This window comes from Oculina patagonica, chromosome 4, assembly GCF_052425735.1.
Source record: "Oculina patagonica isolate OP01 chromosome 4, crgOcupat, whole genome shotgun sequence".
Classification (NCBI taxonomy): domain Eukaryota; kingdom Metazoa; phylum Cnidaria; class Anthozoa; order Scleractinia; family Oculinidae; genus Oculina; species Oculina patagonica.
The window spans coordinates 20,214,439-20,230,834 of NC_135761.1; the positions used below are offsets into that span (position 1 = coordinate 20,214,439).

The 16,396-nt window shown below is 37.5% G+C and overlaps 1 protein-coding gene across 1 annotated transcript; it reads left to right on the forward strand.

The window, feature by feature from the left end:
* Window positions 1-6: 6 nt before the first annotated feature.
* Window positions 7-9,985, forward strand: LOC144651775 (uncharacterized). The gene is made up of 13 exons (XM_078511753.1): window positions 7-146; window positions 523-568; window positions 1,636-1,819; window positions 2,273-2,328; window positions 2,963-3,079; window positions 4,039-4,109; window positions 4,508-4,557; window positions 5,042-5,105; window positions 6,221-6,313; window positions 7,668-7,721; window positions 7,837-7,898; window positions 8,510-8,604; window positions 9,430-9,985. Exons 1-13 carry the CDS (start codon window positions 54-56, stop codon window positions 9,522-9,524), a joined length of 1,080 nt encoding a protein of 359 aa, XP_078367879.1. The 5' UTR covers window positions 7-53; the 3' UTR covers window positions 9,525-9,985.
* Window positions 9,986-16,396: the final 6,411 nt, after the last annotated feature.

Consider the following 16,396-nt stretch of genomic DNA (forward strand, 5'->3'; position numbering starts at 1 on the left):
TTGGCTGGCTGGCTGACATCCTAACGTTGTTCTTTTGTAGAATTTGCTGAAAAATGGTTGACGTCTCGGCCGTTCTACTCTTCCTAGCTGGACTTTGCTTATGTCAAGCAAACGTAATTCAACTTACGAGTGAAAATTTTGACTCGGTAAGTATTTATAAGCGAAGTTTTACTCAGAGCAATTGTGCTCTAATTATCGATGCGAGCGGTGTCAAACTATGATTGGACAAAACAGTCTGCACTTGAAAGCTGCAAAGTGACTGCGATTTTCTCTTAATACTGTCAGTATAGATCAATTAAACTTTTGCGGCTTATTTATTTTACTTTTTTCCTTTTAATTGCACAGGTTTTAATACTGCTATAGTTTTCAAACTCAGCTGCCTAAAAATTAAATTTAGCTAAGCATATAATTCGACACGTGCTTTATGATATACTTAACGTACTGTACAAGATTTTTAGTTCTTAATGTACAGAATTTTCGAACAATTTGACGTTATCTTTGTTCTCCCATTTCTCTTTTCAGGTTGTAAATGGTGATAAATTTGCTTTTGTTGAATTCTATGCACCTTGTGAGTAGAAACAATGCGATCATTATGACATTTTGCAGTTACAAAATTGTTCCCAAAGTCAATTATCATAGCAGTTTCGTTCAAACTTCAGTTTTGTCACTTAAAAAATCAAAAATGAACCTCTGTGGGGATTGCTCTTGGTGTGACTATTTTGTTGAATAGGACCTGGATGAAAGGCTTTTACAACTCAGAAAAGTAAATCAGTGTAAAAGTTTTTTAAGCCAGGAGTGGGGGGGGGGTAAGGGCGTAAGGGCGAGGGATAGGGAGCCCTGGCCTCCCTTAACCTTTAACACAGCTTTAAAGAGTTTTTTTGTTGTTGTCCCTGCTTCGAGGGATTTTCTCTGGGTTCTCTCGGTTTTCCTCCCTCCTGAAAAATTAACATTTTCAAATTCCAATTCAAACTGGATAGAGGACCCCCATTAAAACCAGCAAGAGCTGCTGTGGCTTCCTCTCACTAAATGTATCAGGTCGTTAGTTAGAAAGTCCACTAAAAGATTATTTTCAAAAGCCTCCAATACAGGCATATAAGTGCTATCAAATCCTCTGCTCATGGGGGGCCGCCTCCTCCACCACCCCCCCCCCCAACTTCCAATGATGATTGGTGCCAATTACTGAACTACATGGATTGTATAAAGTGGTCCATAGCTTGGGAAATTATTGGTCGAGTTCCTTTTCTGCAAGTATATAGATCAAATTGAAGGCAATTTCAGGAAACTAGCAAAATAATTATGAGGCTAATGTTCAATAAAAATAAATATTTTATTACATTATTGGTTCTTTGACAAATTAATAAAATTAAAGACAAAAAATTGATAAAATTAAAGCACATTCACACAGTTTTAGGCCATTCTCCTTGAAGTTGAAGCAAATCTTTGTGATACAAAAAGAAAGTATTTTCTTATGAGAAGCTTATTATAAGAGTTTGTTTTAATTTCGAGTCTCTTCAAAACAACTTGATGCTAAAATTAAGAATGGCTCATTTAATATTTACCGGTAATTGGTTTATAATACATAAATGTAGAAGAAAAGAAATTGCTTTCCTCATACGTTGACCTTCATGTTTTTAGGGTGTGGTCACTGCAAGTCTCTTGCGCCAACATATGATAAATTAGGAGAAGCATTTGCCAAAGTGGATGATGTAGTCATTGCCAAGGTTGATGCTGATGCAGATAAAACTCTTAACTCCAGATTTGGAATCAGTGGTTTTCCCACTCTCAAGTACTTTCCAAAAGGAAGCACATCAGCTGAAGAGTGAGCAACTTCTTATGATTGTTTTTGTACAGACACGATTTTCTCTTTGTATTAATGTGACTACATAATAGTAATAATGTGCAGTTACAGAAAATATCCATGTATACCCAACCCATGGACTGTCATTGGAAATTCCAAGGCAGTGGAAGGTCTCAAGGGCAAAATTTTAGACAAAAGGTATGGGGTTTAACTGGAATTTCCAGAGGGGTGGGGTAATTCAAAACAAAAAACCTTCCATGGAAGGGGTATGGATATTTTCTGGAAAAACATGATGATGATGATGATGATGATGATGATGATTTAATTATTGTGTCAATAATCTGTAGATGAGGGGAAAAGTCCCCTCAACTAACTAATTGTGGACACCTTACTTTAAATATACATATAAAAACTTAAGCCATCAAGTCATAACCACTAACATTTTTATAAAATAATTTTGTTTTGTATTAAAAGCTATTCAGGTGGAAGGGACATCAAGGATCTTGTGTCATTTATTGAAGGCAAATCTGGTAAGCATGCTAATACAATAGTTCTTGATTGCATAATAAAGACACTTCACAACACAAATATAATAAAGAAAACCAAAAATGTTTTTCGAAAGCCTGTTTGACTAGTCTTACCAGTTATCTTTGGAACAAGGCTCATTAGTCATTTTGGAACCTTCTTTCCCAATGAATGGTTCCCCTCTCTGGAGGGACAGGCCCAGCATGGGTATTTTGCAGAATGCAGAACACAGAATGATGGTCAGTGGGCGGTTTGCTTGCGGTTATAGCTTTCACTCTGGTTAGCTTTCTGTAAGCTTCACCGTGGTTTGCTTGCGGTTAGCTTTAAATTGTTGGTTAGGTCATCATTCTGCTTTCTGCCATTTTGCAATTCTGCGTTCTGCAAAGTACCCCTGCCAGGACAGGCCCATAGAAGAGTGCTGGGGACCTCAAATCCCTCTTTGTCTTTATTCACAGCCCTTATTCATCTCCAGACTCTTTTTCCAGCACCTGAAAGGAACACCCTCATTATCCAAGATTTCTGCTTCCTCTCAGTTTGTTACATGATTCCTCTCCCTTATGTGCTTGACTACCACTGTAATTGATTAAATGTTAGCAATAAATACCAATTTTTCATTGCTGTTGTGTTCGTCTGTAATAGGTGCAAGAGCTAACAAAGCCATCTTCAAGACAGCTGTTGTAGATTTGGATTCTTCCAACTTTGACTCGGTGGCCTTGGACAAGACAAAAGACGTTTTGGTCGAGTTTTATGCCCCATGTAAGGATTGTATCCGACACTTTGCCTTAATTGTTTTCTCATTTGACAATTTGCCTTTCAAGGGTAATAAATGTGTCAATACTATTACTATACTGCTAAGATCAGAGTTAGTTGTGGGACTGTAATCAGTGTTGTAAGCCGTGCGTTGCAACAAAAAAACAGTAAATAAATGTGATTATTTTACTTGCCTGGAATGCTGGAGGACTTGCCTGGACCCTTGCCTATCAGGCATAAGAATTAAAAGTTTCTTGACTGGCAGGAAAATCTTCTTGCCCAAATGACCAGACATCACTTTTTCAGGCCCTGCAATATACCATACACTGTCAAGAATAAACAAAATCTTCAGCTAGGTGATATTTTGCTGATGTACAAGCACCAAATTTTAGGGCCATGTTCAAAACGATGCAGGGGACTTTCTTCGGGTACGAATATTCAATATCGATTGCACTGAAAAACTGGGCCCGTCTTCTGAAAGAGCAACCAAAAGTTAGTAACTCAACCAAATTTGAGAGTTATTGGTTTAAACGCAAAGGCATGGGACTCTTTTAAAAATCGTTAAAATAAGAGAGCTTAGTATGGCTGGATGGACAGCTGTCCCTCCAATCCATACTAAGCTCTCTTATTTTAGTAATTTCTAAAAGTGAACCAGTACCTATGCGTTTAAACCAATAACTCTCAAATTTGGTCGAGTTACTAATTTTTGGATGCTCTTTCAGATGATGGGCCCAGTTTTTCAGTGCAATCGATATTGAATATTCGTACCGACAGTCCCCTGCTCGTTTTGAACATGGCTAATTCTTAGACTTGACACTAAAATGGTGCATAGCATGTGTAGTGAATAATATTAATTATTTTGATATTTTGCGATAAAGCATGTTGAGATTTTATTTTCATGAACTAATTATGGTAACCGCTACTGTTGGTTGGATATTTGTTCTAAAAATTGATTTTCTCTTTAGGGTGTGGCCACTGTAAAAATCTTGCTCCTGTTTATGAAAAAGTGGGAAATGCTTTCAAGAATGAACCAAATGTAAGTTTATAGCATCAAAATGGCACTGTATTAATTATGTTTTGCGCTGTTTGTAGTACAGGCAATACATGCACTGTCACTCACACAATAGAAGTATTACTAAGTAAATATTAGTCAAAGAAAAATTTGTATCTATACAAATAAAAAAAAACTTCAGTGAACAATAGACCCCTTCATAATGCCCTTCATAATGGACACTATAATTATAAAAAATTATTATAAAATATTGTTAAATTATTTATCCTTCTCCCTTCCCACCCTAGCCTCCTACACAGATCACCCAGTCCCTACTATCACTCTTTCACCATTTTCAATGCTGTGAGCACCCCTACAAAATAACAATTTATATTTATCAATTACCCTAGCATGTTTTTTGAATGGAAAAATTCTTTCTTTAGTGTGTTGTTGCCAAAGTAGATGCTGATGGAGAAAGAGATTTGGGAGAAAAGTAAGTCTGTAGACCTACACTGATTAATGCACACGCACCATGTAGGTGAACACTTACCACTTGTATATAATTTTATTTAGTCATGGTCCCATTCACATGATCTCTCACGAGCAGACACTTCTACAAGCTTAGCTGAAACCTTTTCTGGTCCATAGGTTTTCTTAAACAGCGGGACAAAGTTATTAGTTTCTAAGCTTCTAAAGACACTGTTGACAATGTATAGGGTGGGTGGGCCAGACACTTAGTTAACAACCAACTGAAAGTTTATAAATGTACTGGTAAGTAAACCACTGTTTCAGCTGTATAGCCCTTCTTTAATCTGACAAAACCAGACTTATGCTCAAAATGTCAGCATTTCAAAATTTGCAGTTAATTTGCCTTTGCCAGCTTTCAGTTGATAATCAGCAAAGTGTTTACAGAGAATAAAACTGTAACCAATTTGCTTTTTGTAATACATGTTAATTTTACTGTTTTATTTGTTCAGGTATGGTGTCAGTGGCTTCCCTACCATTAAATTCTTTCCCAAAGACAATAAAGATGGAGAAGAGGTTATTATGTTTTATTTCTTAATGTTATTAATTAATAATAGATTTTTCTGCAATGAAAGCATTTTAAGTGACAGCTAGACTTTCAATGAGGCCTTCCAAGGGTTTTTGGCACAGGCAACTTTGCCCCAAAATAGCTCAAAATGTAGCAAAAATCTTGTCCCAGAGCACCAACAGTTGACAGAAACTAGCACTGAAAGGGTGTTTATTTGCAACAGCGACAATGTTTCCTTCACCAAATATGTGACAGGTGGGTTGGAAACAAGCGACAAAGTGACATCAGAAACCCCTTTAGAAGGCCTCATCAATGTCCTCCACGGCAGCCCACCAGCATTCCCATCAAAGTTAGTGTTTTCAACATCTGCACACATTTTAATTCTTAAAAGTTACACAGTTATTATTTTCCAGAAATCAAAAAAGTTATTTTATAAACATTTGAAATCCCTGCCATGTCAGTCGCTGAGTGCTCTGTGTGCACCATTTTGCACACCATTTTGCTATGCTGGCATAATGGTTATACTTGAAGGAATGGAAGCATTAGGAAATTAATTGAATTTAAAAGGGGAATTATGTCTGATAGTGATTTGATTACGGTCAACTTAGGCTGTGTTCACACTTGGTGCCTGGGCACGGTGCCTGAGCACGATTCTCGCTGGTTTCTAAGGTGGACAAACTATTTTTTAAGCACCTATGCCATAATTCAGTCTCGGGCACTTAAAGGTACTAGGGTACTTTGGTTTATGTGTCTAAACACAACACTATTTTTGGCAGTGCTCGACACTAAGTGTGAACATGGCCTAAGACCCTTTACACCAAATCAACTGAAGAACCACTCTGGCCATTTTACATTCCGTTGATCCTATGGATGAGACAGTGATGTAAGTTTTGTAAACCAATCACTAAGCATAGCAGTTCAAAACCACAGCAAATGGCAATTGAACTCCGACACTTGAGTGTAGACTGCTCTAACAAGAATTCAAAAATACTCACACCTTCTCTAAATTAAAGTGTGGTTACTGTTTTAAGTTTTAATTTATGAAGAGTTCTCCAAAAGGTCTTTTGATGTTGTCCCCCTTGCATGAGCAAGAAAGCTTGATAGTTTTACTTTTTTGTTGTAGTACAATGGAGGCCGCAGTGAGCAAGACTTCATAGACTTTTTGAATGAAAAATGCAAAACTAACAGAGTTTCAGGAGGAGGAATTAGTATGGAGGTAAGTTCTATTTGCTGGCTATCTAATAATGACCTTCTTCATACCATTTGGCTCAAAGGGAGAATACATACTAGTTATGCAACGTTTCGAGTGGTCTACTGTGGAATATCCCACGAGTCACTTGTATTTTTCGGTATACACACGAGCCTTTAGGCGAGTGTGTATACCAAGAAAATACAAGTGAAGTGGGATATTCCATAGTATACCACGAGAAAGTGTTGTGTAACTATTTTATACCATGCCATAGAAAATACGCTTACTTTATTTCGTCGAGAATAAGATCGCAGCGCACGATGGGAATGTTGAGTTAAATACCGTCGAATATACAACGGCTTTTCTGAATTCTGATTGGCTGTATTTTCTATGGCATGGTATAAAATAGAGTACAATAATTGTTATGGTGTGATGGCCCTTTGATCACATACAGAAAAGCATGACAGTGAGCTTGTTAGTTTACTTAAGGAATTGCCCACGCTATGACTTGTCAGTTCGAGTTCATTATATCTCGATAAAGTACACAGTCCGTCAAGCGTGTGCTTTATTGAGTTATAGTGCTTGCGGTTACAATATTCTTGGTTTTCATGTTACGTCATAAAATTATGAAATCAAAATTTACTAGGCCTAAAAAATTTTCGTTGTCATAAGGCGAAAGATAAACTAAAAATATATATTTTTGCAAATTTCCAGATCGATAGTGTCATTCGTTTTTAAAACAGAGCATTTTGAATATTTGAGTTCTCCGTCGTATGTGACATCAAACTGAGTGCCGTGACAAAGCTGTTTTGTTTAAAAAAAGGCCTTTCCTTTCCATTTTGTGCAGATTGAACATTTCAGATATAATAAGGGGTGTTTATGTGAAAGTGTACTTGCTCTTAAGCCAAGGATAGCCGCTGTTGTAAACAGAATTGAGTTCCAGATGGTTTCTCTGACATCACGTTGGCCATTTCTGTGTCCCTCGGAAGGACACAGTTATGGCGTCTCCATACTAAGCTTTATAAATTTGCGTGGAAAGGTTCAGAAAATAACTCGTGAACGGTACACCGCACAGATCCGAAACTTGGTGAAATTGTTTATCTATTTATCATCTATAATATTTGAAATTCATAGCTTCTGTAGTTGAATGGTTTCGAATTTATTTTTTGATTGCGTGACAGTGAAAACCAGCAATTGAGTTTGAGTGCATGGTATTTCTTGAACATTTTATGCATAAACATTGAACATTTGCTAAGGGAATGGCAAATTTCCTTACAGTAGTAAATTTAAGAAAAATAATGCTTGTAAAGGAACTGCAAACTATCTTATTTTCTGTACAGGTAGTCTTAAGATACTTAAAACATTAACTGTTCATATTCAGGCTGGCAGGATCGATAAATTTGATGAGCTTGCCAAGGATTTCATGACTAATCAGGTGAGTGGCTATAGTAAATACTGCAATAGATGACTGGACATGAAATTATGTTAACTTTCAGTTACAGTTACAGTAACATCTGATAACACAATTTTTTTTATTTTTCTCTTTCCAGGACAAACGTGATGCAATCTTAGAAGAAGCTAAGTCCCTCATTGATACACAAGACAATCCCAAGTGAGTGAATGCGTGCCTTTAGTAGCTCTTTAAAATCACTCTGTCTGGATCTACCTAGTAATTAACAATTAGATGGCAAGCTTGAGGTTTCTATCAGCTGATAGTTCACCCTTTGCAAACTATCAAAGTCAATAGAAACCGAGAGCAAGCCATCTTTGTTTTGTGGTAATTGTTTTAGCATAACCCAGTGGCTGATCTATTTCTAATAATTGTTTTAGCATAACCCAGTGGCTGATCTATTTAACACAGAATATTGCTAAAATTGATTTATTGAAGGTTTTGAGTCCCAAAATTCAGCAAAATTTAAATGAGGGCACGCTCCGAGAGCTGTCTATCAATCAATAGACGGCACCTGTGTAGCCGATCAGATTGGGCATTTTGCCAATTTTTTCAAGTTAAGATCTAAAGTTCCTGATGGAATCACAATGTCATGATATCGCTTGTTTATAGCTTCAGTACACTGGCATAGTCGTTTTTAACAAAACTGGACCACTATTATTCCTTACGTCTTTAGGATCTTGAATGTTTGAAGTGAAGCTTGTAACAGTGTCCCTTTAAAGACTCAATTTGTGGTAGCTAAGATTTGTTTTTAACACACGAATTTTTTCTAGGATTGCAACCTATTACACCAAGGTCATGGAGAGGGTACTGAGTAAAGGAGATGCCTTTGTCACTACTGAAATTGACCGCTTGGAACGCCTCCTTGGTAAGACTTCATTTGCACTTGACAGCATAGAATGCAAGGGGGCCAGGCCACAGTTTTTTTGAATAATTCTATAAATGTTTAGTAATTTTGAGCTCTTTACTTCAAATAAGCAGAGCAACAAGTTTTTGGTAAAAACACGGCCACATGAGATAAATTTGAAAATGCCGGGTGACTGGCAGTCATTTTTCAAGTTTACCCAAGTGTAATCTGTTTTAAAAGTACGTTATCAGGTTTTTGCACTCATTCCCTTCTCTTGGCTTTTCTGGGTATTTTTTTAGTTCTTCTGTAAGTATTATTTAATACTATAACCAAATTTACCGGTAAATCAAAATTACCGTATGTAAATGTGACGAGGGGTAGGGGTATGCAAGATACCACCTGTCTGATTAGCCAAACGGAAAAAAATTATTGGCCTCAAAATTTGAGTTGAGACTTTCATTTTTGGTGTGCATGAAGCTTGTATTGCTAAAAAATGGTACAAGGAGGTTTGAATCTCTTTCTTAATTTTTTTACTCTTGATAGAGTGGGGGCTATACAAACAAGACACCATCTTCGGTGGGAAGGGTGTACATGAAGAGACCAAATGTCTTTTTGTTAAGTGGTGGGTCCTGTCAGAACAATAGTTTTGACCATTTCGGTAAATACATCTGAGATAAAAATAGGCACCATTTTAGATGAAACAATAACTGCGATTTTGAGTGTTATTCTTCATCCTTATTGATAGCCTGCGAGCAGGCTCTCTATTTGGGGACAAGCCCCTGAATAGAGAGCCTGCTCGCAGGCTACCTTGTTGACAGTTGTCATAAGTTCCTTGTTCTGTTTTAGATGGTGCCATTAGTATCACTAAGAAGGATGAGTTCAGTGTGCGTCGCAACATCTTGAAACAATTCAAGACTGACACTGCCAAAGAAGAGCTGTAAAATCCTGAACCCAAGTGGTGTGTGTGACAGCTGCCTTGTGTCTCAAAGCTAGAGTGAATACATGTGCAGCACATTGCTTAGTTTTTCTTTTTTTATTTGTTATATTTCCTCAGCATATCTGACAAATTTTTGACTCGAAAAAAAAGCTTACTGTAACCAGTATCTCTGGTCTTGATCTTGTCTTGCTTCCACAAAAAAGGCTAACCATTGAAAATCCTTAGTATTTAACTATCCTGATCTTTTTAGCATCCATATAAACCTAACAATATCACCATAAACATTCTATTTCTAGTAAAAACACAAAAGGCTGCAGTCATTGCGTGAACAAAATCAATATTTTAAGCAGGATATTTCCACAGTAATATTATTGTACCATCGCTGAATTTCGTGTCACGTAATACAAAGGCCAGATGATCTACATGTCAACACTCTTAGGAAAAAATAAATTCACAAGGAATTTAGTTGGTTGTAAATGACTGTTTATTACTCTAACCCATACTCCTTGTAAATTAGTTTAGTACACTTCAGATCAATCAGGTTATTTTTAAGTGAAATTCCAATATTGGAATTTCAGTGACTCACACTTAGGGTCCATAGGTCAATAGTTTAGTAAGTTTACCCTCGACGCTATAGTTCACCCTTCTTGACCCTAGTTTACCCTCGTTCACCCTTGTTCGCCCACGTTCACCCTCGTTTACCCTAGCTAACTCTCGTTCACCCTTTTACACTATAACTTAAAGGACTTTTTCTACCCAATCAGAAGGCAGCATTCAGAGAGCTGTTTAGAACTGGCCTGGTAAGACTCCCAGGGGCTTCTTTCTATCGCTCCTACTTTTCTTAGCCGAATTTTTTCCCGCAGTTTCGTCTTTCCCTCGCCGGCCCCATTAACTGCCTCTGGGTATCCGAGGATGCATCTCTTGCGAGCGAACTTAGTTTTCAGTGAGATCAGTAAAACTAATTAATGTACGAGTTTGAACTGCAAAAGTGCTTATCTTGTTAGACTAGTTTTCTGGGATCAGCGCTTCTGTTACTGTTTTTTTTTTTTTAATCGCCGATGCACCTTTTTTTCAACGTACTCTGAGCTGTCAAAATCATCAATTCCAAAAATGTAAGCTGATATCAGTTCATGCGCAGTGTGTCATTCGCTTTAGAGCGCTGCGCGTATAATATCATTTCCATAAAAACCCTCGAAAAAGTTTCCATCAATCTCATTTTTCTTTGAAAATTTCCTTTACTTACTGAGTGCGTCCGACCTAAATAAAACAACACGAGCGCCATAAAGTTACAAAGAATAATTTTACACAAGCAGAATAAAGATTTTCGCTACATTTTTTTTTTCAAAGGTTGTTGGAAGTTTCCTACGAGAAAGGTCCATATATTTTTGGGGGGGGGGGGGGGGGGGGGGGGGGAGCGGGGATGGCGCAGTGGAGAGAGCGGTACACGCCTCCCGGCGCCATATGTGGGTTGAGTTTGTTGTTTCTCGTCCTTGCTCCGAGGGTTTTTCTCCGGGTTCTCCAGTTTTCCTCCCTCTGCAAAAATCAACGCTTCTAAATTCCAATTCGATCGGGAACAGTGGACGAAGAGCCACCATGTGGAAGTGCCACTGCAAATTCCCATGTTATTTTTTATTATTATTACTATTTCATTAAGCGTACGTGTTCTGGGTACAAACATATTTTATGAGGCATCATTCCTTTGGTAAAATTCTTTTCTTATTGAAAATAGGGGCTTGCACCTTTGTGCGAAGTATGAACGAAGTACACCAGTAATTAATCATGGCGACTTAAAAACCTATGAAAAGTCATTGAAACGAGTAAAGTTTGACGAAAAATTTAAACAGAAATTTTTTAGTGTGTAGTAGAGTCCAGAGCAACTTTTTCCAAAAAGAGCGCTTAAAGTGGTTTTTGAGTCTAATGCTTGCGTGCGCTTTGCGCATGCGCATTAGACTCTTTGTTATATGAAAAAAAGCTGTTAGCAATCCCAAGGGAATGGTTCGGGATCGATAATCGTTCGCTGTAATGTAGAAAACAATGATCAGCTGCAAGAACGGACTCCGTACGGACACGCACGATTAGTTTCAATTAAAAACAGCCAATCAGCGACACGTGTTCCCACGCATAATTAAAAGTTCTTTCTCAAGTCACGATTATTCAACACTTGAACAGGACGAAATAATTTTCCAGTTAAGACATTTGTAAGCTTTTTGTGAAAATAAATCTTCGTTTTCAGTTCAGTTAAGCACTTGTGTTTTCGTCTTGCTTAAAAAGCAAGACGTCTTTGAGAAAAAATATTTCGACGGCGACTCGCGTTTATTTACACAATGCGACCAAATATTTATTTTGTTTTAAAAAATAGAAAACTTTACCTCGGTTTTTGTATTTAAGTCATTCGAATTTTGACCAATTTTTTCTTTACAGTGCAAACAAAAACCTTCAAAAATAAAAGATGTACATGGATAAATGTAAATCAAGTTACGCGACTAAATCAAAATGCGTTTGTTTGGCCGCTTTGCAGTATTACACTGTCCCGGCCTTTGCCATACACTGAAATCGAATTTCATGCTTTTACGACTCTCAGAGATCTTAAGTTCTTCTTACAGCTAGAAAAATCATAAAATGGTTACATTGATATGGAAGTGATGATTCGCGAAATTTGTACATCATGATAAACAGTCTTCGCTCCTGTGTATGGTAGCTCGATAATAATTGCCTAGTTTCCAGCGTTCAAAAGGTCATCATTATATTGACGTGAGCATTTACACCCGTTTTTAGGAAAATCTGTCACTAAGTGCTTACAGTACAATGGAGTAACAGTCACTATTTCAAGTGCTTTTATTGCAAAATCTGTTTCAAGAGTCATCATCAAAATGGTGAAAAATCTGAAAGAAAACGATGTGAAGTTCTTCAACCCTTGTTGTAATGAACATGCTTTTTGTAAATCGTCACGCAATCTTGTCCAAATGTTTAATCGTTTCTGCTTTTACGGACAATACGGAAGAAGTAACATCAACTCCTGTTCATACTTTAAATTTTGTGAAGCATATAACATTTATGACTGTTTCGTTTTCATCCATAATCATCCACGATGCCCCTAGCTTGCTATAAGCATTTTAAATTAAACTCCCGAACACAAACCTCTAACCAATTTTAACCGGCTTACGAAAACCGCGCAATCTGTATCACTATGCCATACGGCATTAGACTCATGTCACCCTTGGTGACCTATTTTTCAATTTTATCTTATTAATTCCATCAAGTACGCCACGCAGATAAGGTAAAACAAAAGAAAGAAATATAAAGAAACAATACAGTAAAAACCGCGAGTAAGAACTTTATTTTTTTCCAGGTTAGCCTAAAAAGGTTCTTTTTTTAATGATAGCTAACACAAATTTAGGCTATTTCGGTTCTTAATAGGTCTTTTTTTCTGAAGAAAGTTTAAATTGATGCCAATAGAACTTTTAGTGGTATCGGCGTTTTGTATAAAATTTGCATACCAGATAAGTGCTAATGTAATCAAAGTCTCTTCGAGATACCGACTTTTTTTGCATGAAGTATGAGTCGAAGGTTTATCCTGTGCATTGTTCTTCGAACTTATCATTACGGTTGCTTTGTAGTTTAGTTTAACAATTTCCTATCTTCGCGGAGGAAATGCAGCCATATAATTTTGTCAAAAATGGCTCGTCCGCGCCGGGTATTTATACACATATTCCTCAACATTACACAAATAAACAGTGCAAATTTCACCGAGATCTGACAATTCTATACTTTAAAATTGCAAGGACCTTTCGAGGCAGTCGATCACGGCAGCGAAATTAGCAAATGAAACAGCAAAATATGCGTTCGACGCTTTGCTTTTGTGACGCCATATTTGAATTGTTATAGGTAGACCGCTGTTCAATGTGTTCAAGGCCGTATCGTTACGATTGCGCTCGAAAAAAATATGGATATTTCCGACTACTGTCGGAGAAAACATTGCGTAAACTAATCGATACACTCAAGCTGCGTTGTTTCTGACTCGTCCCCAGTCGTCTTCATATAGCACGCGGCAATCTCTCCCTCCGCTGTATATTTGCCGCGTGCTGTATGAAGACGACTGGGGACGAGTCAGGCGTTTTTTCGCTCCCCGCCCCCCACCCTCTTGCTTCTTCTGTTTTGTGCTGGCGTCCAGGTCTCTCGCCGTTCTCACCGAGCGCTCATCGATCGAAAAACACGAAAAATAGAGGGCTGTGGACAGTCTATGCGAGGGTCGGATATCAAGACAGCATCTTCGTGGGCTTCCAAGAAGGATTAAACAAAAGCCATATATACAGTGAATGCTATCGAATTATATTTGAAGATGAAATACGAAGGAATTTTGCTGTCTTTGACTGGAATTCCACTCGAACTGCGTAGATACGATCGCATGTTGTAAAGCCGATTCATGCAACATTGCTGTCAACGCGAGGTCACGTCCCTAACGACCTAGGCTGATGACGAAATAGAATGGGCGCTTGTAGCGACCAAATTTGGCCTAAAAATGAAGCCTTAAAAGAAGCCCCCATCTCTTGCATTTGTTTTAACTTCAATAATATCTTTGAAAAGAGCAAGTTTTTTGGTATGGTTTATTCTTGACGTTTGTAATTTTTAAACGATGTAAGTGCTAGTGGCTATTTATTCGTGTTTTAGTTACGCAATCCATTGTTTGTGCGACGCTTTTTATAGATCGCCTTTCAGTCACACGTGCGTTGAGATAAGAAAGCTGACATGTCACTTTTAACATTGTTATATAACGTTTGTAAATGTGACAAGTCACGTTTTTTCCACGAGATCGCGTGATCACTCACAGCGGAAAGTAATCCCTTGAGAAATTAAAATATTCCCTTGAGAAATTAAAAAAGTCCCTTGAGAGTAGACAAGAATGTTCCAAATTTTGCCCCACATAACTGCTATTCTCCTATTTTCGCTTGTAAACAAGCAAAAAAAGTCGCAAAAATGAAGCACTAGCGAGTCGTTTAGAATATGGCATTATATACATGTACAGTAATGCTTTGTCTAAACGTATTTCCCAGAAATAAACACTTTTAATAATCAATTTTACAAAATAAGAACCTGTTTCCAAATTTGAGGCTAAATAGGTTCTTATAAAAATGGAGTCTTATTTGCAAATTTTAGCCTAACAGGTTCTTTAATCTTAGGTTCTTACTCGCGGCTTTTTACTGTACTGCTCCAGAATACAAAGAATCACAAACAAAGGTAAAACAATGTGACCTCATTTACATGTTGTACCTACAAAAAGACCTCACCCGAGGGTACACAAACAAATTTCGTAGGAAACGCAGCTGGAAGTCGAAAATATGCCAAAGCAGCAATGTTCGATGCTCAAGCTACAGAAAAATCGGTTTAAAGTTCCAAGCAAGGTCTACATTTAATGCTCAATTTCCTATGCCAAAAAGTTTTAAGGAATTCACACATATTTCATCGAAGAATTGATTCTTAGGAAACGCAAAATTTGTGTGTACAATAATAAGGGTAAGAGAATATAACATTTGATCGGTTAACTCCAGAGAGCAAGTCTGTACTGTTTTGTGTCCCAAGCGGCTAAAACATTTCATTGTTACATTTTGAACGACCAAACACCTAAATTTTTATATTGAAGATAGTTTTTACCCAATAGACCTTTTTTGCTTCGTTTGTCTTTTGCCCCATTTCCAAGTAAGCCTACCTTTCAAATAATTTAGTTTCAATGCTCAATTTCCTATGCCATAAAGTTTTAAGAACTTCACACATATTTCATCGAAGAATTGATTCCTAGGAAACGGAACATTTGTGTGTACAATAATAAGGGTAAGAGAATATAACCAGGGGCGGATCCAGGGGGGGTGGATTGGGTGGCTAGCCACCCCCCTTTATCTACCAGAAAAATGAAAATAAACATACTAAAATAGAAAATAAGGACAATGTCCATCCATCTTTCATAGTCAGGTGGGCGTTCAAAGTTAAGAAAGGCCATTTTTCCAAAATAGGAGATTTTCGACCGCCTGTTTTACGAACTTCTGGCTTAATGTAACAAAACATGTGTGTATAATTTTAAAAAAATAGATTCCTCTTAACTTTCAAGAGTTATTTTAGCCTTGCTGGAATGATTTTCTTCTCCATTTACATATTTTTAGCGAGTTTTCGTACCGCTTTTTCGCATCGAAGCGATTTTACAAGCAAGCAGTCCCCAGGCCACTTTGCCAAGGGCTAAAAATTTTCGCGCACGTGGGTGAGCAAAAAACGCACTGTATCTGTTCTTTCCTGTAAGTTCCTGGCTTGTCAACTTTAAATTTCAATCACTGTTCACTTCATAAGAACTAGACTTAAAATCCGAAATATAACTCAAGGTAAGTTAAAGAAAGAATATTTTGGCAAATTATCAAGGAAAAACAGTGGTTTAATAACTTAATTGACAGCTGTATAAAGCTACTCAGAATCGCGGAAATCACGTGTAAGAGACTTCAACTTTTCAAAATTTTCTGAGGGGGCATGCCCCCAGACCCCCCTAGTAGGATGGAGCCTTCGGCTCCATTAATATAGGCCTCAGACCGAAAATCAACTGCACTCTCACTTTCAAAAAACTGCCTAAAACCCTGAAACCAAACTGGGGCTTTAACAATATAGTAAACAAAAATATTGGTAAACAGCCACCCCCCTTTGAAAAATCCTGGATCCGCCCCTGATATAACATTTGATCGGTTAACTCCAGAGAGCAAGTCAGTACTGTTTTGTGTCCCAAGCAGCTAAAACATTTCAATATTACATTTTGAACGACCCAACACTAAAAATCTTATACTTTTTACCGAACAGACCTTTTTAGCTTCGTTTGTTTGTTGCCCTATTTCAGACCAGGTGATG

Bases quoted from the DNA above. Each gene is read 5' to 3' on its own strand.
- LOC144651775 (XM_078511753.1), top strand. From the start codon at position 54: ATGGTTGACGTCTCGGCCGTTCTACTCTTCCTAGCTGGACTTTGCTTA. The intron at 569-1,635 runs GTGAGTAGAAAC...TCATGTTTTTAG, and splicing joins TGTTGAATTCTATGCACCTT to GGTGTGGTCACTGCAAGTCT. The intron at 7,899-8,509 runs GTGAGTGAATGC...AATTTTTTCTAG, and splicing joins GATACACAAGACAATCCCAA to GATTGCAACCTATTACACCA.